This window comes from Pezoporus flaviventris, unplaced genomic scaffold (genome assembly GCF_033815535.1).
Source record: "Pezoporus flaviventris isolate CSIRO_AGI_PZ_B2104156 unplaced genomic scaffold, CSIRO_AGI_Pfla_v1 ptg000063l, whole genome shotgun sequence".
In the NCBI taxonomy this organism is placed as follows: domain Eukaryota; kingdom Metazoa; phylum Chordata; class Aves; order Psittaciformes; family Psittacidae; genus Pezoporus; species Pezoporus flaviventris.
The window spans coordinates 3,395,088-3,419,360 of record NW_026892611.1 but is presented as its reverse complement, the minus strand read 5'-3'; the positions used below and the strand labels follow the sequence as shown (position 1 = coordinate 3,419,360).

The 24,273-nt window shown below is 51.5% G+C and overlaps 1 protein-coding gene across 1 annotated transcript; it reads right to left on the bottom strand.

Annotated features, from left to right (window-relative positions):
* Positions 1-155: 155 nt before the first annotated feature.
* On the bottom strand, positions 156-23,435 carry CPD (carboxypeptidase D). Its single transcript, XM_061470189.1, has 21 exons — positions 22,759-23,435; positions 20,636-20,883; positions 12,972-13,114; positions 12,190-12,359; positions 11,221-11,588; positions 10,855-11,046; positions 9,797-9,964; positions 8,601-8,710; positions 8,212-8,314; positions 7,599-7,741; positions 6,831-7,000; positions 5,952-6,263; positions 4,578-4,773; positions 4,203-4,338; positions 3,417-3,566; positions 2,894-2,989; positions 2,751-2,815; positions 2,475-2,606; positions 1,897-2,082; positions 1,494-1,593; positions 156-874 (listed from the first exon to the last, which is right to left on the bottom strand). Exons 1-21 carry the CDS (start codon positions 23,433-23,435, stop codon positions 648-650), a joined length of 4,092 nt encoding a protein of 1,363 aa, XP_061326173.1. The 3' UTR covers positions 156-647.
* Between the last annotated feature and the right edge of the window lie 838 nt (positions 23,436-24,273).

The window sequence follows — 24,273 nt, the reverse complement described above, 5'->3', positions numbered from 1 at the left end:
GAAGCTCTGACATCTGCTCCTTCCTCCAGCTCACATCAAGAGTGGATGTCATCTCCCCTAGCTCTCACTGCTGATCATAGCAGGCCACAGCACCTCCTGGTGGGAAGAAGCTCCAAGGAAGCAGCTGAGAACCAAGGGATGCTTTTTTTTCTGGGGGGTGGGTCTTTTTCCAAGGGCTGCACTGCAGAACATGGAGTCAAGTGAAGGATGTGGCTTCCCCCCAAGTACAGAGTGGAAAACATGAAATCAAAACAGGAAGAGAAACTGCTCTGGAGTGTTGGAACTATGACTCCCTGCAGGTCTTGGGGCACTTCCCCACCATCTGCTTGCTGTACTGAGGTGCTGGGGAAGTGCTAGGAACTCTGCTGGCCACCCTGTTAAGTTGCCTTTCAAACAACCTCATGTGAGCCTCCAGGTCTTGATCCAAAACCATAACAACCAGTGTCCGTTCTTAGCCTGAAACCAGCCCCCAACACCAACTAATCTGCATGTACACAGGAACAGAGCAAATAGAGGGGAGCTGGGAGCAGCCACCCGCACCTCTGGAGGACACATCCTGCAAGCTAATGTTTCAAAACTGAACCACAGGGACTGGCCCCCACCACTGGGTCTGGTCCATGGGAACCTCCCTTCCTGCCCGAGGAGTGTCAGTGTTTGCTGGAGTACAGTGTTTCTTCTTCAGTGTCTGTTTCATCCTGGAATTCATGGCTCAGGAGTGATTTCTTGGAGCCTGTGGACATCATGCGGATTTCATCCTCGTAGTCGTCGTGGTGCTGCCGGAGGCGGTGGAAGCCATCCTTGTGTCTGTTGGACTTGATGGAGCAGACACACCAGATGATACAGGCAGTGAGGAGCAGAGCAGACATACTTGCACCTGCCAGAGACAAGACATCAAAATTTATGGGAGGCTCCTGAGCTTGCCACCATCTCTCTTCCCTTCCTCAATCACAACCATTTCCCCACTTCACTGTGACCCTGCTGCTTCCTCCTAGGCCAGGGCAGACATGCCACGCATGACAGCTGCTTCCAGAGCAGGACTGCACTAGCTTTATTTTCTGTGCTCACAATCTGGAGCAGCACCACCGAGCTCCTCTGCAGACTGGGTACAAACTCTTGCCTTCCAGCAGTTGCCACTTTGACAAAATAAGTAAGTACTAATGCTTACTTGGTGCCACAGCACCCTGAAGAAGCAGCAAGATCTAGCTTCCAGCTCCACACACAACCAGGCTTACCCCATTCCAGGCATGTCAAAGTTCATTCTAAAACCTTCAGACCCCTGGAAACATCCTCTACTTCCCTCCCCTCTGCTAGTCCAGCATCACCAGATCCAAAGGTTGTTGGACCAGTTTGCAAAGACAAGCACATGTTCAGAAGGGAAAGCAGGAGATGGCTTATGTCTTCAGGCTACTTTTCCAGTTCAGTGAAGGGTCATTGCCAGCAAGAACCAGTGCAGAAAGCAAAGCTCAAAGCTTTGATCAGTTGTGTCACTTTACCTGCAACAGTCACAACCAGCTCCCTTGGCAGGCCAAATATCCTGTTCTCTGTGTCAAATACAATGAACACGGAGCTGGGTGCATCGTGACGGACAAAGACCTGCAGAAAGATACAAGAGCTCAGAGTGTCTCTAAGCTTTCACCTCTCTCAGGTGTCAAGATGAAAGAGATACTTGGCATCCACCCAGTCCTGCCCTGGTCAGCAAAGACGAGTGCAATGGAAAGAAAAGCCACTGCCTGAAACAACCCTGCTGCGCTAGGAAATTCTTCTCCATTCATTGTATCAAGGCAGAAAACCAGGCAGATAACCAACAGCTAAGCACAGCCCAGGCAGAGACCAGACAGGGATGCCTTCATATGACAAGGAGCAGAGGGAAAATCTCCAATACAGACATTCACCTACCTTGACATGTTTCTGCTGGTACCCTTCAGCTACTGCACTGATGGTGTGTAAACCTGGAGCCAACAGCACATGGAAATAGCCACCTTCTTTAGTAAAGACCCTCAAACCTTCATTAAGAACAATGATAGCTTTAGAAATTGCCTTGCCACTCTTGTCTTGGACAAAGCCATGGACTCCCTTTTGGACCTGGAAGAAAGCATTTCAAACACGTCACATTCAGATCCACATGTGTGGCACATTTGTAACTAAAAGATATAACTAATCTTCCCCTCAAAACACAGCCCATTCTCCATCTCTGACCCCCAGAACAAATAAAAGTGCACGGCACTGCAAGGACTACTCAGCCCACTGTGAGGCAACACAGCACAGACCATTAACTCTCAGGTCAACACATACTGCGGTCACTTGCTGCCTGTGTTCAATTCATTCCTCATACAGTCTAAGTTATGACTGTCTGTAATTACACAGCACCAACAAAGCCGCAAGGACCCTCCATACTGTTCTCTTCCTCTTCCCCCTTCCCATCCAGCCCACTACCTTCCCTCCTTGCCCGAATTTGCTCCCCAGCTGTGGCTCACCTCCACCAGCATGCTAAGGAGAGATTTCCTGTGCTCTGCCCAGAGGCCAGGAAGCTGCCCTGCACTCGGGAAGTAACAGCAGCTGGTATAAACAGTGATCTCGGGACAGTGGCCAAACGTGACACTGAAATCCTGCAAAGGCCAAAACCACAGTTACAAGAGGAGGTATTCAAAAAGCTTTGCAGAGTGGGGGGTGTTGCTCAGACATCATGTTCAATGCTTGTTTAACAATGCTTGTTTAACAGAGATAGGAAGCCTTGTGCTGTGATGAAGTACCTTCATACTCCCCACATGACTGTGCCACTCAGAGCCACGGATCACACCGCCGGGGATGTTCTCATCTGTGAGAGCAACAACACAGGTATCAGATAGAGTCTAGCACATGCTGAGGAGGGGGTAAAGGACTCAGCCAAACATACCTGACTTATTGGGACAGCCTGGCTGGCCCAAATGCATCAGCGGATGGTTGTTTGCATACACAGATGCCAAATGCTTCAGTGTTTCTTTGTTCTCCACTACAAAGAGAAAAATCAGACCTTGAGAGTGCAGCTCCTGCTCCCTGGAGCGGCAGATTCCCATTCTAACCTCAAGACCCTGTATTAGAGACATGTTGTTTCAAGGCCATTCCAGATTTTCCCTAACACTGAAGGTGGTATCAAAAGCAGACTTCATAGTGGCTTTAGCAGAAGAAAGGTTGAACTACAACAGAAATAGTAAGTGTTCTGCCCCCCTGCTGAACCCTGTGAGGTTTTATAGCTTTACTTAACAGACTGTCAACCCCACATACAAGGGGCTGGACACAGAAGGAGGCTACAGAACACCATCAGCACAAAAAAACTCCTAAACCATGCAGTCATGTGGACTTCTGCCCAAGAGAGAAGTCCAAGATGAGAGAGAGCTCAAGGGTAACTGCATGCAAGGCCCTGGAGATGTTCATCATACCTGTCTGTGATGGGTTATCATATGGGTATGTGACAAGCAGAGATCCTCCGTCTAGTGCAACAGAGAGGCTGAAATCCTGCTTCAATATCAAGTTCTCCATGATGGCTTTGGTCTCAGGCTCCAGTGTGTCCAAGTACCGGGAATAATTGCCTATAAACCAGAACAACAAATACAAAAGGGAATTGACATCCGTTTCCTCTGCTGTTTGAGAGGCCAGAAGTACATTCTTGGTCTATGCCTGAAATTAAGTCTATTGCAGGTATTACGCAGCAGATGCAAGTAAAGCATCTAGACCACTCTACCCACGGGGGGAATTCACCTGCAAAGCTAAACAGGTGTGACACATGACTATTTCATATGTGTTTGCTTTCAGTATCACCAATGACGTGCCAATGAAGGGCAGTTACTGAAACCAGAAAAGCATGGAAAATAAAAGGAGACTTTCTGGGGAGCATGAACAGAAGGCATTTTTCAGAAATCAGGGGCTGAAAGAAATAAGTTAACAGGAAAAAATATATTATGTGTTGTCCAACCTCTGGACCATTCCTCAAGAGCTCAGCTCTGCCTTTTGCTTGCAAATAGGAAGCTGCAAATTACCATCTGTAAGGCAGATCCAAGCACTGGAAGCTTCCCAGCAGCTCTGCTCCCTGGGCTCCAGGGCAGGAGTGCTGCTCTCTGTACAGACAGATTCTGTAACCGAATCACTATACCCAAACCTAGAGCAGCCAGAAGGAGCCTTCACACTTAGAGGGACCCTACACATCACTGTGCTTCAGTTTGCTTTACTTGTAAAGTCTGTGTCCAGATCTTTGCCACGAGCATTAGTCTGGCCTATCTTCGATGTGCAGCCTCTCTCCTGGGCTATCTCATGTCCGTCTGGATTCAGGGAAGGCACAATCACAATCCGTGTTCGATCAATCAGCTGCACAAAAAGGAGAAACAGTACATGAAGTGCAATCAGAAGGGTTCACTTGCCTGGATCTCATCCTAGGAATTGCAGTTAGAGGTTCCCACTTGCCCTGAGGATCTCACAACACCTCCCCCACTACACATAGGATCACTGCAGGTCAGCGTTAACAAGGCAAGTCTCTCCCAGTGAGCACTGTTTTCTTAGGATATAGCTGGAAGACTCCAAGATGATCCCTTGCATTGGCTCCTCACCTTCGTAACAGCAGCGTTCTTCTTGTAATTCATGCAAAGGAATTCTGCCAGTGACAGGAGCAGTTCGGTACCAACAGGAGCGTTTCCATGAATACCAGCAACAAAGCGGATCTTCGGCTCCTCAGGCTCAGACTGGTTGGGCTTGTTGGAGATTTCAAGGGACCAGATCTGACGGAACTCAATGCTCTGACCCAAACTGCCAAGAGATGAAAAGCAGAGCGTGAGCTCAGGAACAGAGCTGCACCCCTGGTACAGGAGGGAACTGCTGCCAACCTCCGAGAGGCTGCAAAGGCAGACAAAACACAACCACATCCCAAGAGCAGATCTGCAGCAGCACTGAACAGAATTCACTAGGAACACAGTTTGAAAACAAGCATCTGTGGAAATATGTCCAGGTCCAGATGTACAAGACACCCAATGCTCTGTGTATCTCTATATAGGTTATGATGCTAAATGTGGAACTGCTAAATGCCTCTGGGCTTCCATTGTTGGCTTTGTTTGTGGCTTTCTTCTTCCTTCAAAGCAAGATACATCTGGACATCAAACTAATTTATGCAGCAGAGGACAAAAGCAGCCCTACTTCCAGTAATGCAGAACTTGTTGCCATAGTCATGCCATTAAGTTAGCAAACGGAATGCAAGCAAAGCAGGGAACGCAATCGGGGCTGATGCAACTGGAAGGACAATAGAGGCTACAGATGAGACAAGCAGCTTTGGCATCAGCTGGGACAGCACATGAGCACACTGTGCCTGGTAACAACAAGCAAATGAGGTCCTGGGACAAAGAGATTTGTGCTTTGTAAAGCTGAGAGAGGGCAAGCGCTACAGGTCACAAAGAATAGCAGAGGACTGCAGCAGCTGGTCTTCTGCAGGAGGGCAGAGGCCTTGGCTCAGGGCAAGCTAACCCAAACACATCTCACACTGCTGAATCAAAAACTGAAGGCAGACAATGAAAAAGCCATCTGAGATTTGTAAGCCAAACTGATCAGTTATTCTGGGGACTCTAGCAGGGTGGATGTTAGAAGGCATCTGGAAAACAGAGGAAATAATGAGCATGGAACAGAGATATTTTGCAGACACTGAGGATATCAGTGCTGGAATATCACCAGTCCCAGGCACCCCGGAGAAACTGACAGCACCCCAGGTTTAAATCAGCAAAATACATCTCTGGAAAAAGCACACAGATGCATCTGTAAGGCCAGTGCTCCACAACCAAGTCCTTGCATGCGGGGCTCCCTCAAACTCAGGGACCACAGGGAAAGGGAGGGAGGAGCTCCCCATCTCTGCACTGTGCTCATGGCTCATCATTTCACTACCTCCCTACACCAGGCTGCTGCTCAGGGAGGAGCTGAGCGGTGCTGCTGTGAGTTTTCACCTGGTGAGATTAGTAATGTGGGGGTAGTTCAGATAGAGGCCTCGGAGGAACTCGGAGAGGTCCTTGTAAAAGCGGTATCGGTAGGGAGCGACATTCCCGGAGGAGGTGAGCAGGAGGCGCTCCAGGCCATTCTCAGCAGAGAGGTCTTTGATCAGGGTCTCAAACTCCTTCTCGTTGGGGTCACTGGTGTCCGGGGTGTTCAAGACTGGCACCTTCCCCTCCTCCACTTTGATGTCTGTCCGTGAAAGGGTGAAGTTGACCTGCACCCCACCTCTGCTGCCGACTTCCACCGTCTTAGTGACTGGATCGTACCTGCCCAGGGAAGAGAAGGCACAAGGAAGCATCAAGCATTAGAGACCTCGCACAACAAACCATCCCGCTTCCTGACTAGACACTCACATGAGGCTGCTACTGCTCCCAGCCACAAGGGAGCTGTAAGAATGAAGAGCAAGAACAGTTCCGAAGGACATGGGAATGACAGGAGGAGAAGCAGCAGCTCAGGGCTCAACACGGTGCTGGGCTGCTTTTGGCTCAGGTGTTGCAGGGTTACGTGGCAGACTGGCCGCACAAGAAGTCAGGCTGCTTCAAAACAGACGTTTTGGCAGCAGTTGAAGTGATGAAGTCATTTCTGTGGGCAGCTGCCAGCAAGAGAATTTCCCCTAAAGACATTATCAGCTCCTTCCCCACATCACCTCCTAACAAGGGAGGGTTTGGACTGCACACCGATGCCAGGTGAGCACTCTTTGACACCAGGGTAGCATTACATTGGTAAGTCTGCATAGGGCAGAGGGCAGGAAAAACACCCATGTCTACATCTGCTGTAGGGCAGAGGTGATGGAACTACTGACTGGGAAGTCGGCTGTGCTGCTGTTTGCTCACCCTCGGGCAGATGCTGTGATTTTGTACATCCCCTGGACCAAGAGGCGCCAGTAGTCTCCATCCTTGTAGGTGGTCACCGGGTGGTTGATGTCAGCAACGCTGATGGTGGCATTCAGGATGCCCCTTCCATCCATAGCATCCAGCACAAACCCCCAGACGCCGCGGTGAACCTGCACACAGACCCACAGCCCTGCTGAGTGCCAGCTCCTCCTCTGGCTCCCACTCCACACATCCCTGTGAGAGCACTGACACCCAGATCCCACCACCTCCCAGGCCAGGAGGTTCAGCATTCCCAGAGACACATTCCGATAGGGCTCAGGTTCAACTCGCCAGCAGCTGGCATGGACAACTATCACCTGATGAGCACAATGAGCAACTGTTTGGCTCAGGGTGCCACCAGAGCACTCTCTGCTCCACACCTCTGTTTGCATACCCTGGGTGTGCAGCACTACCACCAGCCCCAGCTCAGATGGGAACAGCATGTAAGGGCTACTCCAGCCTAGGGAAAAAACCAAGGCAGTGCTAAATAAAAAGCCCACACTGGCATCACCTGGTTGCTATTTCCATACAGATTTTTTGCATGTTGAGAAAAGGGAAAAGGAGGAGTTGAGACATGTCTGATGGGGATGATTTCTGTGCAGCAGGTACCCAGTGTGGCCAGGAAGCAGCACTCACTTCAGCCCACAGAGCAGTGCATTCATCCTGGCACGTCTAATACAAAGCCCAGAGGCAGCTCCTACAAGTGCTTGAGGTCAAAGCGTGTCTCACCTGCTTCATGAACTGGAGGAGGGATCGGCGGTTCTGCTCCCAGTACCTGGGCAGCTCCTCGGCTTTGGGGTATTTCACACAGCCCAATTCAATGGTCACTTCAAAGCAGTTTGTATGTAAGTAATTCCAGTCCTGCATCCCACCTACAACAGGAATGTGAATAAGGTTTGGACAAGGTCTTCTGAAGGCAACTGTACCACAGCTCTAGAAAAAAGGTGTATCGGATAGTAGAGAAAGGTGACATACAAACTACAGCACACATTTTACAGTTGAAGAGAGAAGGCTTTTACACAGGGTAAGATTTAAGCTTCAAAGGGAAGCCAGACTAGCAGGCAAATAACCATCTGCCCTGTAAATACCTTCCATGCTAATACAGGGCTGTAAAATTTTATGAAACCATTTTGCTAATAACCAGAAAAACTACCCTATAAATTCCTTCCCCCAGGAATAACTTTATCTGAGTACATTATTTAAGAGGTTATAAAAGAAACCCGAGTCCAAGTAATCTGGGCTGACCAATGCAGAGTTTGTGACTGAGCAGACTAAATTCTTTAAGTTGTACATGCATTAACCTGGGGGACAAACAGTGCAAGAGATTTAAGGTCTACTTTACCTGGAACGTTGTACCATTGAGCCCCATTAGTGATGCCGTGTGGGAAGTACTCAGTGGGGTACATATCCTTACAAGGGCTTCCCTGGTACATCTTTGCATTTTCCTACAAAACAAGATACAACATGTGAAGTTAAGTCTGCACTCCATAGGCACTGGCACTTTTGTCCTAACATGAGTCACACACTCAGGGTTATCAAGCACAGAGGTCCCTGTAGATGTGTGTTTGTATGGCTGCAGCACAAATAGACTGCACCCACACCCAACCCCAACCCCTCCTTGCTCTCCTCCCAGCCCATACAGAGCATTTTCTACCACTCTTCAGTGCATCAGCTCCTGCGCTCCAGGAGTCATCCCAGCAGGATGTGCCTGTCTTCCCGTTAGAGCTTTACCTTAGAATAGGAAAGTGCCAACTGCTGAAACACAGCATCATCTGGGGATTTACTGTATATGGCTACTCCTTGCTCATCATCATCAAAGGGGTAATTAACCACCAGAGAACCTGCAAGGGAAACAAGCTTTGACTCACACTTGCACACTTTCCAAGTGATCCCTCAGCCTAATAGCAGAAATGTTTCCTTTCCTCCAACCAGTACCAGTGTTCTGCTTCTCAAGACTTGGCATTAAACAAAGCATTAAGCCCAGAGGGTAGAAGAGATAACAAAAGCACCGGAAGAGAGAAGATCACACCCAGGTGGGAAGGTGAACCCGCACCACAACACATCAAAGGTTTGGCTCTTACATACAGGAGTGATGAGCATAACCTTAGAATAATCGCTTTCAGAGGAGGGAAAGCAAGGGGAGGGATTTCCTAGAGCATGCACCATGCTCCTGGCCCAGCTGCTGTAGTTTTTCAGCCTTTTGGAGCTAATTGCAAGCACTGACAGATTATAATCCCTTTGGCTTTCTGAAGCTTTCCCCAAGCAAGTTGCACTAACAGCACTGTGGAAGCCCAGCCACCACCACTGCTGGAGAACTGCCAGCTCTCGTACCCACACATGGTACCGCTGCACTACAGAATTCAACACACTAGCACGAAGCAGCCACCTGCACGTTACCACAGCTACAAGCCAGCAGACAAACTGTCGGGGGAATAAGCTGCAATACAGAGATTTAATTCACATCACTCCAAAAAGATAATTAAATTACAGCAAATGTCATAGCTCTGCCCTGCGACTCAAGGCAGGGAACCCTCAGGATAACATCTTGTTCTCTTCACTCTGTAATTGTTATGAAGCCTTTAACAGCTGCAGCACTGTATCACATTCCCAGATCCAGCTGCTGAGCAACCGCTGAGGAGAGCACCCATCCCCATCTCCCAGTGGGCAGCGTGCTTGCTACTCCCCAGAGCATGCGCTGCCTCCAGAGAAGTGGCTGGAATCCTCCCAGCAGCATCTCCAACTCCCTACAAATGTGCTGGGAAACATGGGTTTCACCCTCATTTACTCTTTGTGTAAGCCCTTTGCAAATGGCCTTACTCCTGTTGCAGGAACCTGATTGCCTTCACTAGAACACTGTGGAGTTATCCCTGCAAACTCCCATCCCGTGCACCTCAGCAGAGGAAGGAGCTGGGTCTGGCTGCCGTTACCTCCGTGCAGGTTTGCTGAGAGCACAAATGGGTGAGTCTTTAACCAGGTCATGACAGCGAGAGTTTCTGGCTGCAGAGGGTCTGTCACATGGACAAACTGATCTGGGAAGTTCCGGTTCAGGTCGTAGTTGTTGCTGTTGTTCCTGCCAACGGTGCCTCCTCTGTCTCCTGCAAACGAAACCCAAGTTCAAGCTTGTGCCCTGTGCGAGTTCTCACTTCAGTGCAGAGGCTTCATCCCCTTACTACAGAGCTTACAACAGTCAATGAATGGATGACAGCAGCGAACACAACAGTGCTGGCTTCTTGCACCCCAGACTGAGGGGACACCCATCTTCTCCTCCAGCAAGAGGCCTGCTCTGCACACGGAGGTGTCTGGGGTCCTCTCTGTGGGTGCTTGCACAGGCTCTCAGTGCCACTCAGTGTACCATGAACAATGCCAGAGCCGGATGTCGTGACCACAGCAACCTCAGAGCTCACCTCCTCAAACCAGCTGGACAAGTTCTTTGCTAAACCCAAGCAGACCTCTGCTTCCAGAGAAATCACTCTGGACACACAGGCTTTGTTCTGCCAATCTGCAAGAGCCACGAAGTTTTAAGGACTTCCCTGCGGGCTGTTTTTGCCAATTTCAACATCACGATAGAAGTCTATATTATCCTTGGACGAGTGCTCTGCAGACAGCCTGGCTCCCACATCACATGTTACTAAGAGCATGGACCAAAACACAGCAAGCAAGAGCCGTGTCAAAGGAATGTCTTTTTATATTCAATGAGGCTTGGGATAGCCACAAACCATAAGGGGACCTGAAGAGGGGCAGCATATAGCAGTGCTGAAGCATAAGAGCTCTCTCCAACAACCTCAAGCATCAGTCGACTGCCCATATCCTGCAATGTGGGTTCACCCACTCATCCCACACACGCACCATGACCCTTCCCAGCCTCCCTGTGCAGAGACCACTCCTCCTCCAACAAGACTTCCAGGTTTCTCAGAGGTAACAAGAGCCCAAAAGCTTGTTTTCAGAGTTAGAAACCCCCCAGATGTTTCAGCACAGGCAGCAATACCTTCCTGGGACTTCTCATAGCCGTCAGGGTTCATAGATGGCATGATGTGGATCCGTGTGTTCTGGACCAAATCTGTCACTTCAGGATCTGTGCCAAAGTTCTTGCAGAGGTACTCGATGAGGTTTAGGAGAAGCTCTCGCCCCACAACTTCGTTCCCATGCATGTTCCCAATGTACTTGAACTCTGGTTCACCTGCAGACACAGGGCCACACCAAAGAGACAATTATAACCACTTCATTAAAGCTTGGAGACCTCTCACCACCCTTTCTGCAGGTCATTTACCTATTTACCGTTCTGCTCCCCCAACACCAAAAGGGTTTGTCACCTGCATTTGTGCCTCAGTAAAAAGGATTTCCCATGTTTTACCTGCTTCGTGGACACCAGGATTGTCAGAGATCTCCATTACGTAGAGCTCCCGCAGCTCCACCGACTTGCCCACGGAGTAGAGGTGGGTTATTTTGGGGTACTCGTTGGCGTAGCGCCGCAGGAAGATCTCCATGTCTGAGAAGTGGTGGTGGCGGAAGTCCATGGGTTGGATGGGTTGATGGAGAGAGGTTGTGCTCGGGACCTCTGCCTGCGCAGGGGTGGGGGTGATGGTAGAGGCAGGAGCAGACGTTGCTGTGAGCTGCGTGACGTTAAATGATGCCACTATTACAGTTGGCTGCAAGGAGAAATCCACTTCTGTTGCTGCTCCCTCCTTCACCTCGATGTTCTCTCTGGTCACTGGTGTGTAGCTGTGAAATAGACATTTGGCTTCAGCAAGGAGGCTCTTCAGAACCTCCTTCCTCAAAGCCAAAGCCTCCTGCAGCCTCTCCACCATTCCAGTTTACTCTTCCCACCTGAACCCACTGGGATGGGCTACGCAAGAGATTCACCAGAGAACAAGCCTTCAGGACACATCCCACTGCTACCAGAGCCAGCCACGCTGCTGTCCTTGCTGTGTCACAGAGGCAGAAGTTCCTGTTCACGGACTCACCAGGAAAGAAGCCACAGGCTCTCACAGGTAGCCTAGGGACAAGCTACACCTTCACACCCAGACTTGGGACAACACAACTCTTACTGGGGTGACCCTACTCCACTTTCTCCTTTTGCCCAAGAATTTAGATGCAGATCAATACAAGCAATGAAATGAAGGTGACAAATACTGGGCATCCAACAGCACTCTGCTGCAGCGGGGCGTGGGGTGAACAAATACAGCTGCAGCTCTAAGCTGGAGGCGTTCACTGGTCCTTCCAGCCAAGCCCATTAAATACACAAGATGCTTTGGGACAAGAAGTACATGAAGGAACACAAGTAGCTGGCAGTGTGGCTTGCAGGCTGCCACAGAGACATTACCCCATTACAACTGCAGTCACGTTGTAGGTCCCAGGCACAAGCAGTCGATGATAATCACCAAATCTGCCTGCAGTGATGTTGTGAGCGATACCAGCAACAACGATGGTCGCGTTCTCCAGGCCAGCTCCACTGACAGCATCCCTGACAAAGCCTTTCACACCAATGTGGACCTGAGGAAAACAATGCAAGAGCCTGGCTGAAGACAGGCAACAACAGGGGAACCACATCCCCAGCCAGCAATCCCCCTGCCCTTCCCCAAGCACAGCAGAGGACACCAAAGGGAAGGCAGCAAGATCTCCGAACTGATCCTCCCTAACAAATCCTCTTAATTCATCAACACAGCAACGTGAACATAGCAGGGCTGCATGCTGTATCAAGGGACAAAATGCAGCTCCTTTCCCAGCCTAAACTGTCACCTACTCAACTCATCCATGGGCATCTGGAGACAGATGCAAGCCAAGGTTTCAGCGGCGTTGGTGCTTTTGAACATCACTGGAGATTCACGGCAATGAGGCCATACAGGTACTCAGTGAGCACATTACTCAGCAATAACTGCACTGACTTAACACTGCACCCCACGAGGCCGCTCTCAGGGGAGCTCTGCTGTCTTGGAGGATGTGGGAACTGTGGCAGAACCACAGAGGCACACAGCAGCTTTCTAGCCACCAACCTCTGCACAGCACCTGCAGTTGTGTTACCACACACAGCAAACCAAGCCACAAGCGAACACGGTGCTCTCAGCCCACCGTGGACACCCGGGTTTCCCATGCTGCCAACACTACCTGCTCAATGAAGGCAAGGAGAGAGTCCCGGTTGTTCTCCCACTCCTGCTGGAGCTCAGAGGTCGGAGGATATTTGCAGCAGGACAGCTCCAACGTGATCTCAAAGCAGTTGGCCCACACGTAGTTGTAATCCTGCATCCCACCTGAGAAAACGAGGAAGAGATGTCCCAAAAGCAACGCACAGACATCCCAGCACGGGAGGCACGCTCTTCCTTCTCCTTCAGCCCCCCACAGCATCTCACCATGATGCTAGCCTCGCTTCAGAGCGAACAACCCCGATCAGATCATCATGACAGCCTGTGCTAGGGAAGATTGAGCTCAGTTTCACTCGGTAACTGGCACGCTGGGTCAGTCAGGCACAGACAGCTCAAAGATGACAGTCCCTTTAGTCTCACTGCTCTGTCAGCTGAAAGCAGCAGCACAGCACTCGGGGATTCATACAGGTTCATGTTACTGTGAAGACATCTTCCAGACACTACCAATCCAGGGTGCCAGGTCAGGCACACCAGAGTTTGAACACGACTGCCACCGAGTCCTTCCCTATGCATTCCAAGCCACCTTTAGACTTATGGGGTCTTCCTGCAAGAGAAGTTATTCCACCCTAAATGCGCTTCAGGCCTCTGATACAAAAGAATCCACCAGGCTATCAACCTGGGAGGTGGCAGCTCCAATCTGCAGGCCAAACTCAGCTTCAAGGACCATACAGCTGTTCTCCCAAGAAACCTCTTAGCAAAACTCTAGACAAGAGGAAGCAACGCCTTCCCTTCTGTACTTTGTCAGCTGCTCTCTTCCTCCAAGTAAAGGCTCTCCATCTACTTGGTATTTAGAGCAGCTCTAGCAGAAAGCCTGACAAGCTCTGATATGGTGTCAGTGTGGACTGAACTGCAGCAAGTCACCCTCGGGAACCTCGCCTCTTGATTTCAGAGGGCAGCAATGACCCCTCACTCCTGAGGACTCCGGCAACACCCCAGCACCAGAACAGGACCCAGACTTGTCCTCCTGAGAAACTCCAAGTGGGAAACGTGCTCTTTTCCCTGAGACCCTCAGCCAAGTGACCAGCCTTCTTCCACATTCCCTCTCTAAGGCAGCAGTCTCAATCAGTTTAAGGATGTTGCAGCGCCAGGGGACAGTTTGCTAACTCAGTATTACACCAGCCAAACCTCCATAAGCACCAGAAACCAAGAGTGCACAGAGCTGCTTCCCCAGTACTAAGCTCATCTTGGTATTCTTGCCCTTCAGAGAAACCACAGGCACTGCTATGAATCAAAAAGGTCACCTTGTTCCAGGAGTGTCCTGACCCTACTTGAAGTTTGCATTCAGCCCTCAGCGAGCAAACCTGTTCCTCAAGCAAGGGTGAATCATGCGCCAGCAGGACACGAGGGCCGCAGGTATCACCACTCATCATCTGGAGCTCAGACTTCAGTGCGTGCTGCTGCAGACTGCCGATGTTCAGCCCTCTGAACATTCATGGGAGCTTCCAACAGTGAAAGGCACGTTCCAAACCCACCACAAGTCTGTGAAACCGGTTTTAGAGGCACCCTGACGAATCCCACCACATGACTGTAGCCAGATGTCATGGCCACATGAGAAGATCGTTCCCACCACCACATCAAGCAGTTGTGCCAGCATGGAAAACACACCACACGAAGTTTTACCCATGCTGATGCTCTCTTCTGGGTTACACCACCTTGTTCAGTTACAATCCAGGCAGACTGGCGCGCCATGGCCTTGGCCACCACCTCCTGCATGGCTCCATCCCAACCTGCACAGCAGGGCCTGCAACTGCTCAGCCCAGAGACCTCCATGAACCAAGTGAACAACTCCCACCACTGTCAGATGGACGCAGGGACCCAGGCAATGGATCCCTTCTGCATGAGCTGAGGATGTCAAACTGGCTCTCAGAAGCCCATCTCTCATACAATAGCTATACATTTGCTCTACAGGAGGCAATGCAGACTTTAGGAGGACAGAAAGCAGCAGCCAGACTGCAGCTCGTGTCATGGCACCAGGCTGCAAGACCCCAGCAGGCAAGTGATAAATGAGTACTTTGTGCTCTCCTCCTTTGCTATGCTCAAAGAGCTACATTAGTGCTATGGTAACAAACCTCACTCCCTTTGTCTGAGCAGTTTCCTCACCATTCACAAGTGAGGGACCTTCAGTGGTGTGGCCAATTAAGTGGCCAGAACGGATCAATACCAGGATGCAAATGCACTACCTGGCATCTGCAGAGCCTGTGTTAATGCACGGCCAGGAAAAGCCATCAGCAGCACCTTACCAGGAAGAGGAGGCTTTTAATAAATGTGGTGGCTGTGGGCACTCACTCTCCCAAAAGGTCAGGGACCACTGTTCCGGGTTCAATAGCCCCACTGCACTTGGGTGAAGCAGAGGTGGACTGACAGCATGAGCAAGGATTTAGAACAGACCCCTGGAAGACGTGTGGGATGGTGCCACAACAAGGATGTCCCAGCTCCTCTCAGTTCTTCTGGGAGCCTGCTGCTAAGTGAACAGGAAGCTTTTATTGTAACAAATCCATCACCACGTGCGGCCAAGAGAGCATTGTACAGGCCAAGAGCAAACCAGGGGAGAGACTTTTCTGTCCAGCACGAGGGGCCCAAAAGTATCTGAGGACTTCAAAACTCTCAGACTCAGTTCAAGGGCTTAGAGGAACAAGACCTGCAAATCTGATGCTTGGTTCAGCTCCTGTTACCAGGTTCAGGGAAGTAACCCAGTGTGGGCTGCCCTCACCAGTGAACACCATGCAGAGCGAAACAATTTGCCAACCCATAACCATCTGCTCCTAGCAGGATGCTAATGAATTTGAAAACATCCATACGTGAACCAGAGCCATTATGAAGCGTATTTAGGGCTTCATCTGCCATTCAAGCAAATTTAGGACAGATGCTCACCCATAACAGAGCAGCAACGGACTGAATTAGAGCTTGCTCCATCAATCTTGCTCAAAAGTAGTCCATTGCATGCTTGAAACTTTGGATTGTATCCACTGCACATATTTGGCCTTCAAACGGCCCCGTTGCAGAGCAGGACAGTTATTTTTACAGCATATGGAATGACGTGGTTTTCCATATACCATCTGTCCTGGATATATAGGAGATGTGGAGGTGTGAAGAGATCTGTACACAGCCTACCACTAGCAGAGCACTGCATTCAAGAGGCAGCACAGAAAAAGTACACCCAAGGCAGGGGTGTCAGACAACAGTGCTTCTACTTTACCTACCTGCTTGGGTAATAGCTGGGGTAATCCCAGAGTGTCTTTTACCCCACACTGCCTAAAGCTTTAGCCTCCCATTGAAGCATCATACCTATTCTGCAAGGAAAGGAAAGCAAAGCAAAGCAGAAGTGAGCAGCTTCCAGTCACAGCAAGTCGGTCCTGGCTGGCAGGAGATCACAGAACGCTCAGAACAGACCTCTCTCCTGCTCTGATCCGCTCCTTGAGCGTCAGGACTGCACTTTGGGCAAGGATCCCAGACCTCCTGCAGCACAAGTGCTGCAGAGCTCACACTGACAGGCATGCCTCTGCTCCCTGCCAAGCTCGAGCAGGCAGAGGAGCAGGAGAATGCAGCTCTCGAGAGTCAAGCCTGGGGAGCCAGATACCATAAATACACCACATGCCAGGAGAAGCCTTCCAGGGCAGCCAGGAAGGGCTCTATTTTCAAACTGCACTTTGCAGAAACCTCTCCAATTCCAGCTCTGCTGGAGCAGACATTAGGAGATAAGAGACCTGCAGCTAAGTTAAAGCAGAGAAATTGTCCTGTCTGCTCTGCAGAGAGAGCAGATGGCACAAAGGAAGCCAGAGATGTGATTAAATATATGGCACAAGTCGCTTAGTCTGTGGACAGAAGTGATTGTCTCACAGCATGAGACCAGGGGGGCAGCAGTGGCAGCACCACACAAGCAGAGGAATGTGCTGGTCCATTAGTCTGCAACCATTAAAGAGGTGGGTGAGGATGAGCCTCCAGCTCCAGCAGCTGCATCACACAGCCCCGAGCAGCACTGCCCTGCAGCCTTCCTGGGGCTCTCCAAGGGGAGGGCAGAGTCTTCCCAAGAGCTGCAGTTCATGTTAGATGTGAAAAGAGACCTTCAAACCATCAAGCCAATACTCCCCTCAAGAATAAAGAAAAAGCTGCAGTAGGGATTTTATGGAAACACTTACAAACACATAAGGGCAGCCAACTGTGCACATTCCAGACAGACACGGCTGAAAACTTCTACCAGAGCTCACACTGTGCAACTGCCTTCTGCCATGCTCAGGAAACAGCCACCACAGCGGTACCACGAGCACCCACTGCTCTCAGCACCCATTTTAATTACTCTGATGCCACTAAAAGCTGCGTGGAAGCTCAGTGGGGCTTGTTACCACAGCTGAAGCTACCGCTAAGCACACACGAAACCTAAATCCACTTTGAACTTCAGAAGCACCTTTCGGTATAGACCAGAACTCGGCCATCAGAGTCAAACTAGCAAGGAAAAGAGCTTTTAGGAAGGGACTGCAAACAACACCAACCCCTTCCAAGGCTGCCCACAAAACAGCCTATTGAACGTTAAGCTGAATTCAGTTGCGGAACTGGGCTCTTTACAAAGTAAAGGCAGGCACATCCTTCCACGGTAAGACTTGAGCAGTTTCTTAACAGCTTTCCAAGCATCATCTGGACCAACACTTGCACGCGTTTTCTTGATTCAAACCAGGCATTTAGTAGTTAAAACCCGCAGAGGTTGAAAAGGAAGGGAGAGTAAGAACATGTATAGCAGAGATAGCCTCTAAAACCATCTCGGTGGCAGACGTGCTTATCTACAGCAGCTGGAATGCAGAAGGCAAATTCAGCTGTCTGGCAAAGAGCCACCTTTTCTGTGCACACTTGACCTTACCAATTGCTCCTATGGTTTGTACTTGCCACCTCGGCTTGACACACACAAGGGGCTGTTTGCAAGCTCAAATGAAAGTTAATGGGGTCTGGCACCAGCCTAAACCTGCACCAGTTAACTCCAGCACAATGAATCCCGTGGCAGTTTGCTTTCCAGCTTGTTTGATTCCACATGAGAAAACGTGGCAGGAAAATTTCCACCTGTGGAAACATTATGTTCCCATTTCTTTGTTTTTCCTGGCTTCACTTGGAGCCTGCATTCTCTCCTGGCACAACCTGATCTAGAGGCCACAAGTGAGTGCCCTGCGCTGCTCACACAACCACGCGCTCCGGTTATCTCCTGCAGGATACTGGGATTTCCCCAGCCTCATTCCATCACACATTTAAACTCTGCAATCGCTGGGAAAAGCCTCCTGGTCCCTGTGTGAGCCTCAGCAGGTTTAGCACAGAGCTGAGCGAGTCAGATGACTCAGTGCAGCCACCGTGGTGGTTCTGCTGCTTCTGTCACACTGCATACACCTGACCCCCCTTCGCCTGCTCTTCATCCACGACTGGAAATAAATGTTAAACCCCAAAGGGACACAATAAACTCATACAACATCAAATCACACATGTACCAGCCTCTGGTACTGGGTGGGTCAGCTGTGGGTTAACCCCTCAGCCTGGAAGGTGATCCAAGGGCTGCCACCATCCTCCACAGCTGCATTTGCAACAGCAGTAAGAGGTTAATTAGAACCATAGAATCAACTAGGTTGGAAAAGACATTTAAGCTCAGCAAGTCCAGCCTTACTGCTTCAGGAAGAGCCCACACAGGCTCCTCTCTGCCACTTCAGCAATGCTCCATTCTGAGAGTTGGTGTCATTGCACCTCCTATAATCTCTGCCCGTGAACCACCTGCAGTCATCAGCGCTGAGCCCAAGACCATGGCTTGTCACAGCAAAAGGGTTTATTTCTGCAGAGGCTGGATGCTGGAGGCTTTGGGACAGAACAGAAACCACAGCGATGGCAGCACAGAGCAAACTGGTTTTCAGGTCACACTTTGCCACTTCCCGTGAAAGGAAAGTAGGTGAAACCTCCTGAAAGGCTCACACATCAGTGCCACAGCCATCAGCCAGGCACCTCACACCCTAGCAGGACGATGAAGGAGTTAACCCTGCAGCAAAAAGTGCTGCTCACGAGGGGCCCGGAAACACTGGCCCAAAGCTGTGGAACCACTCACCCCACTTCACTCCAACGGCAGAAAACCGTAGAGCTGCAGCTAACAAACCTCCTGACTCAGGTGTTGGCTGGTAACAACCGCCACCAGAACAAGGCAGCACAGATCATCCAGGATATCCTGTTCCTTCATAAACAAATTCACCAGATTACACAAACCTTCCTCCTGCTGGACTTTTCACAGCAGCAGAGTGAGCCTTGAGCCAGCAAACACCATGGCCAGCGTACTCGAGAGGGTGGAAGGAAGGAGACAGCTGCTAAAGAAAGAGATAAAACTGCATCTTATTTGACCGCTGAAATCCTGGGGAATGATTCAGCCACCACTGAAATCAAGACTTCCTCTTCCATCACGGAGGTGATGTGTTCAGGCCAAGTAACAGATCCCTCTCCCTCCTTCCCAAGCAAGGTGGATGCAGGGTTAGCACAGGACTCAGCTCTGGAGCCTTGTTTTGGGCAGGCACCGTCTTACTAGTTTGTTAAGCTGTAAGCTCTGAAGGACAAACAAAATCCCATGTCACTGCTTCCTCAGTGCTGCTGCCATCACCCCTCAGCCCGAGCAGGAGGGAAAGCAAAGCAGATTGGGCACAGCAAAGCAACACAGCTTCCTCACATCATTTCTGCAAGGTTTCTGTGGTGGCCTCACCACAGGAGTTCCTGCAGTGTCTGGAGAGGCCGTGGTTGTACAATATCCGCTGAGGAGCCCGGCAATGGTGTCACTTCTAAAGACACAGCCAAGATTTCTCTCCCCACCAGCCCACAGATACATTTCCACCAGAGCCTCTCATCACATGTATTATCATTTAAATCCCATTTCCAGCAAAACCAGCACACACAGAGCAGCCGCTGCATGGCTAAGCCAGGCCAGTCACCTCCACACGTACAGGGTGGTGGCACCTGGGGGTAAACTTGCTGATATCAAGAGCTCTCCTAGAAGCCCCAGAGACTGAACTGCAGATCCCTTCTAGATCCCACCTCTCCTCTAACACAGGTCTAAGAGCAGAGCAGTCCATAGGAAAGCTGTCCTCCCCACTTTCAGAGCAGCAAGGTGAGCTCAGACTACACATTTACATTTTATATAGCTTTACAGCAGGCTACTCTATAATAATTTACAAAATTACAAGTTTGAAGGCTAAAAAAAAAAACCCTCAAGGAATACTGGCATTGGTTTAATGCCTTTAACAACAGTTTCTTCTTTCCTGTATCAAAATTCAGTAACCATCTAGAGAGCTATTGACAGTTCACTTGGCAAACGAAGCCTCTTGCATGCAGGATGCCTCTCCAGCATCCAATAAGGTCAGGAAGAATCCTCCAGTTTGCTGTGATCTCTTCCCTACGAACATCTCCCAAGCTGTGATTCATCAAGCCCTTACTGGTGTGCCTGTGATGCTACCTCCCTTCATTTCGAGCTGCTAGAACGCATTCAAAGCTAAAAATATCACTTCCCCCACCATCCTTTCCTCTGTGATCATCACCACTGGTTTGGATTGCAGATCCCAGCGGGAGCAAGGAGCTATTTCTGTGAGACTGGTAGGCGACTTAGAGCCCGAGTGACTTGTCAGCACATCTTACCTTCTACATCATACCACTGAGCACCATTTGTGATACCATCTTGGAAGGTCTCTCTCTCCTCGCCAGGACAATTGGGTCTGCCAGTTCTCATTATGGGGTGATGCGACGCATAAGCTTTTGCCAAGTATCTGAAGACCTCATCATCGGCTGATTTACTGTAGACTCCTGTGGGCTTGTGTGTGGGAGAGTCATCATAGGGGTAGCTTGCGACCACTGAGCCACCATGCAGATTGCCAGAGAGCAGAAACCTGGGGTTGGGGAGGATAAAAGGAAAAAGAGAGTCATATTGGAACAACTTCAACAGGATGCTTGGCTACAGCTGCCCAACCAGTTATTCTGCTGCCTTCCCACCCAAACCACGCTCTTGGGAGCCTCCAAACTCTATTTGGGATCAATGAGGCAGAACGTGCCCACTGGATGAGCTGCCCGAGTGGCAGTGACACTTTGGAAGAGATCAGACCCTTCTCCATCAGCCCTGAGCAAGGAGAACACCCACAGGGCTGCAGCTACACCAAGGTCATGTTAACAGATACACACACGCTCTTCATCTTTCCACCACACAGAGCACTGAAGGAAAAGAGTCCTCCTTTTCATCTGGTCAAATGGGATTTAGTTTGTTGAGCAGAGGTAACGTGACCAATACCTTTACTTGCTTAAAATAGCTCACACGAATTGCAGTACACCCACAATCTCTTTTTTAATCAAACACTTGTGTTTACCCACTCATTTTTCTAACGCTGGTTGTGTTAGCCTGATACAATCATACCGGCATTAACTGGTGCTGCCAGGTAGAGGCAAACACAAAGCCCCATGTTCTTCCTGCTTCACCCTGGCTTGGAGGCCAATCCCACCCCCAGCACCTGAGGTATTTTCAAACTGCTGTTAAGAACATGCATGTTTCCCTAGTAACTAATTCCGAGTTGAACCAAGTCTAGAGGGATTTCGGTGCAAACTGCTGCATCTGAGCTGTCCTAAAGGATCCCTGGGACAAGCCATTACTGACGCAGCACATGAAATCCCTCCAGAGCAATAACCCCCACGGGCACTGCATCCACCAAGCTTTAATAGTCTGGCCAAGCACATTTCATCCCTAAAACTGAGCCAACACTATTGAACACCAAATGTCATGTGCTTTGGTTTGATCTTACCAACAAGGCAGACCAGAGGTGGCAGGCACCCCCTCCCCACTTCTCCCTCTATCTCAGCTTTAGGAAGAGAGCCACAGTTTGTTTCAGTGTACTGCATTCTGGTTTTCTCCATACACTTGGTCACACTGACCTCAGTGGTTTGGACCTTCCATAGCTCTCTAAAGAATCCTTGAATGGTTTGTGTTGGAAGGGACCTTAAAGCTCATCCACTTCCAGTCCCCTGCCACGCGCAGGGACACCTTCCACTAGAGCAGGGTGCTGGGCTTCAAAGGCACCATCTCTCCTGCCGTGCTCTGGGCACGGCAGCTTCCCTCCATTCACCTCCTTGGAGGGCGAGAGCCTGAGGGTGAGCACAGGGCTCAAGGCTCAGTCCTGCATCCCCAGGAAAAGAGATGGCAAAGAGAGCTGCAGGAGTAGCACCTGGATGAGGAAAGGCTGCTGCACAGTGTTATTGCTAAATCCAGGGAATTTTCCATGAAGCACAGGGATGGGGGAAAGCCCTGTTCAGCACAGCTCTCTCAACATGCTTGTACACAGACCAGCTGCATACTTAACCTCCCAATGCTTTAAGCATCCTACAGCTCATGGTGAAAACACTGCTAACTCCAAGAGCAACACACACACACACAACCTGATGATGAAGCGGGTAAGGAGAATTTTCCAGCTGTGGGCTCTTGGAAAAGGGGGACACACAGCTGGCCACAGAGGCCGGGAATGCCTGTGCCCAGCGGGGCTACTATAGCTCCTTGCAGGTGCACAGCAAACCCCAGCCCTGTACAGGCTGACACAGGAGCGTCAGCCCGGGCACTGAGTGCAGAGCTGACCCGGGCTGCGATGAACACTGGGGAGAAATTCCACAGCACAGGGAAAGGCTGAACGCAGCCCGGAGCCCCCGCGGAGCGGAGCCAAGGCTTTCCCTCGGAGGGGAAGAGAGGAACCGGGCGGGGAGCCCCGGCCGGGCCGGGTCACACTCACTTGTTACGGCTCATCCAGTTGATGAGGGCTCGCACCTCGGGCACGGGCTCCAGGTCGGGCTTGGCCGCCCCGAACTGGTCGGGGAAGCTGCGGTTGAGGTCGCGGCCGCGGCTGTTCTCCCGGCCGCTCTCCGCGCCGCCGCCGCGGCAGTCGCCCTCCCGGGCGCGCTCGAAGCCGTCGGGGTTGAGGCTGGGCAGCAGGTACAGGTCGGTGCTGTTGAGCAGGCGGCCGATGCGCGCGTCGCCGCCGGCCCAGCCCCGCACCAGCTCCTGGGCCAGGCGCAGCAGCAGCGGCCGCGCCAGCGGCTCGTCCCCGTGCATGTTCCCCACCAGCTTCACCTGCGGCCGGCCGGGCAGGGCCGCCCCACCGAGCTCTTCACCGTCCCTCTCCGGCGGCAGCCCCGCCGTCAGGCGCAGCACCCACAGCGGCCGCCCCTCCACCGAGTCGCCGATGCTGAAGAGCCGCGCCAGGCCTGGGGGGGCCGCGGCCGCCAGCGCCCGCAGCGCCTCGCCCAGCTCGGCCGAGTGCAGGTACCGCAGCGCCTCACCGGGCGCCGCCGCCTCCGCCTTCTTAATGTGGACAGCGCGGGCCGGGCCCAGCAGCACCGCGCAGAGCAGCAGCAGCAGGAGGAGCAGCACCGGCGGCGCCCGGCCGAAGCCCCGCACCGCGCTCGCCATGGCCCCGTCGCTCGCCCGGCCTCGCCGCCCCGGGAGCCGCCGGGCAGCCGGAGGAGGCGGTGGCGGCGCTGGCCCCGCCCACGGGCGGGCACTCTTTCCGCCGCCCGCCAATAAGCGGCGGCCGCGGAGGAGGAGCCGCTAGAGCGGGGCGGTGAGTGACCAATGGGAGGCTGCAGTGACCGGCGCATCACGATGGGGTGGGGCGTCGAGGAGCACTGTGGCGCCCCCTGCGGGCCGCGCCGCTACTGTGGCCCGTGCTGCCCCGGCCCTGGTCCCGGTCGCAGCGGGGCGGGACGCGCACGGCGCTGGGGGCGAGCGGAGGCCAACGGGAGCGGCTTCATCTCCAGGAGAGGGGAATTTCCTCCTCTCCCCGGAAAAGAGCTCAGCATTTCCCCTTCCGAAAGCCGCCCAGGGCCGGGGCCCACGGAGCCTGTGCACTGGTGCAGCAGATACCAATAATAACCCAAGACCAAGTAACTGCGTACAGTGGAACAAGTTCCAGCACTCCTGGTGTCTGCCCTCTGCCACCAGCTCAGGCGGGACCTCCAGGGGAGTAGAAACTTTGTCACACCATTTGATGTCTGTGCTGCACGTTGCTGTACTGCAAGCTACTGCAGGACTGTGCGCCTGAGGAGATGTGGAAATAGTACTTGGGGTTTCCTCCATTCAGATCTTTGCCAGTTCCTTTTTGGGGCAGGCGGGATGATAAGGAATAACAAGCAGAACAGCTTACTCTGCAAAAACCGTGTTGCAGTCCATAAAATGTCAAAGTGTCCATCTCCAAGAGCAAATTCCCATCGACTCCTGTTTAACTTCTCAGTGGTGTCTCATGCTCACA

Excerpts from the sequence above, each read along its gene's own strand:
- CPD (XM_061470189.1), bottom strand. The coding sequence starts at position 23,435 with ATGGCGAGCGCGGTGCGGGGCTTCGGCCGGGCGCCGCCGGTGCTGCTC. Across the intron at positions 2,607-2,750 it reads GTCATGTGGGGAGTATGAAG|GATTTCAGTGTCACGTTTGG; the intron begins GTACTTCATCAC and ends TGGCCTTTGCAG. Across the intron at positions 2,083-2,474 it reads TCCTTAGCATGCTGGTGGAG|GTCCAAAAGGGAGTCCATGG; the intron begins GTGAGCCACAGC and ends GCTTTCTTCCAG.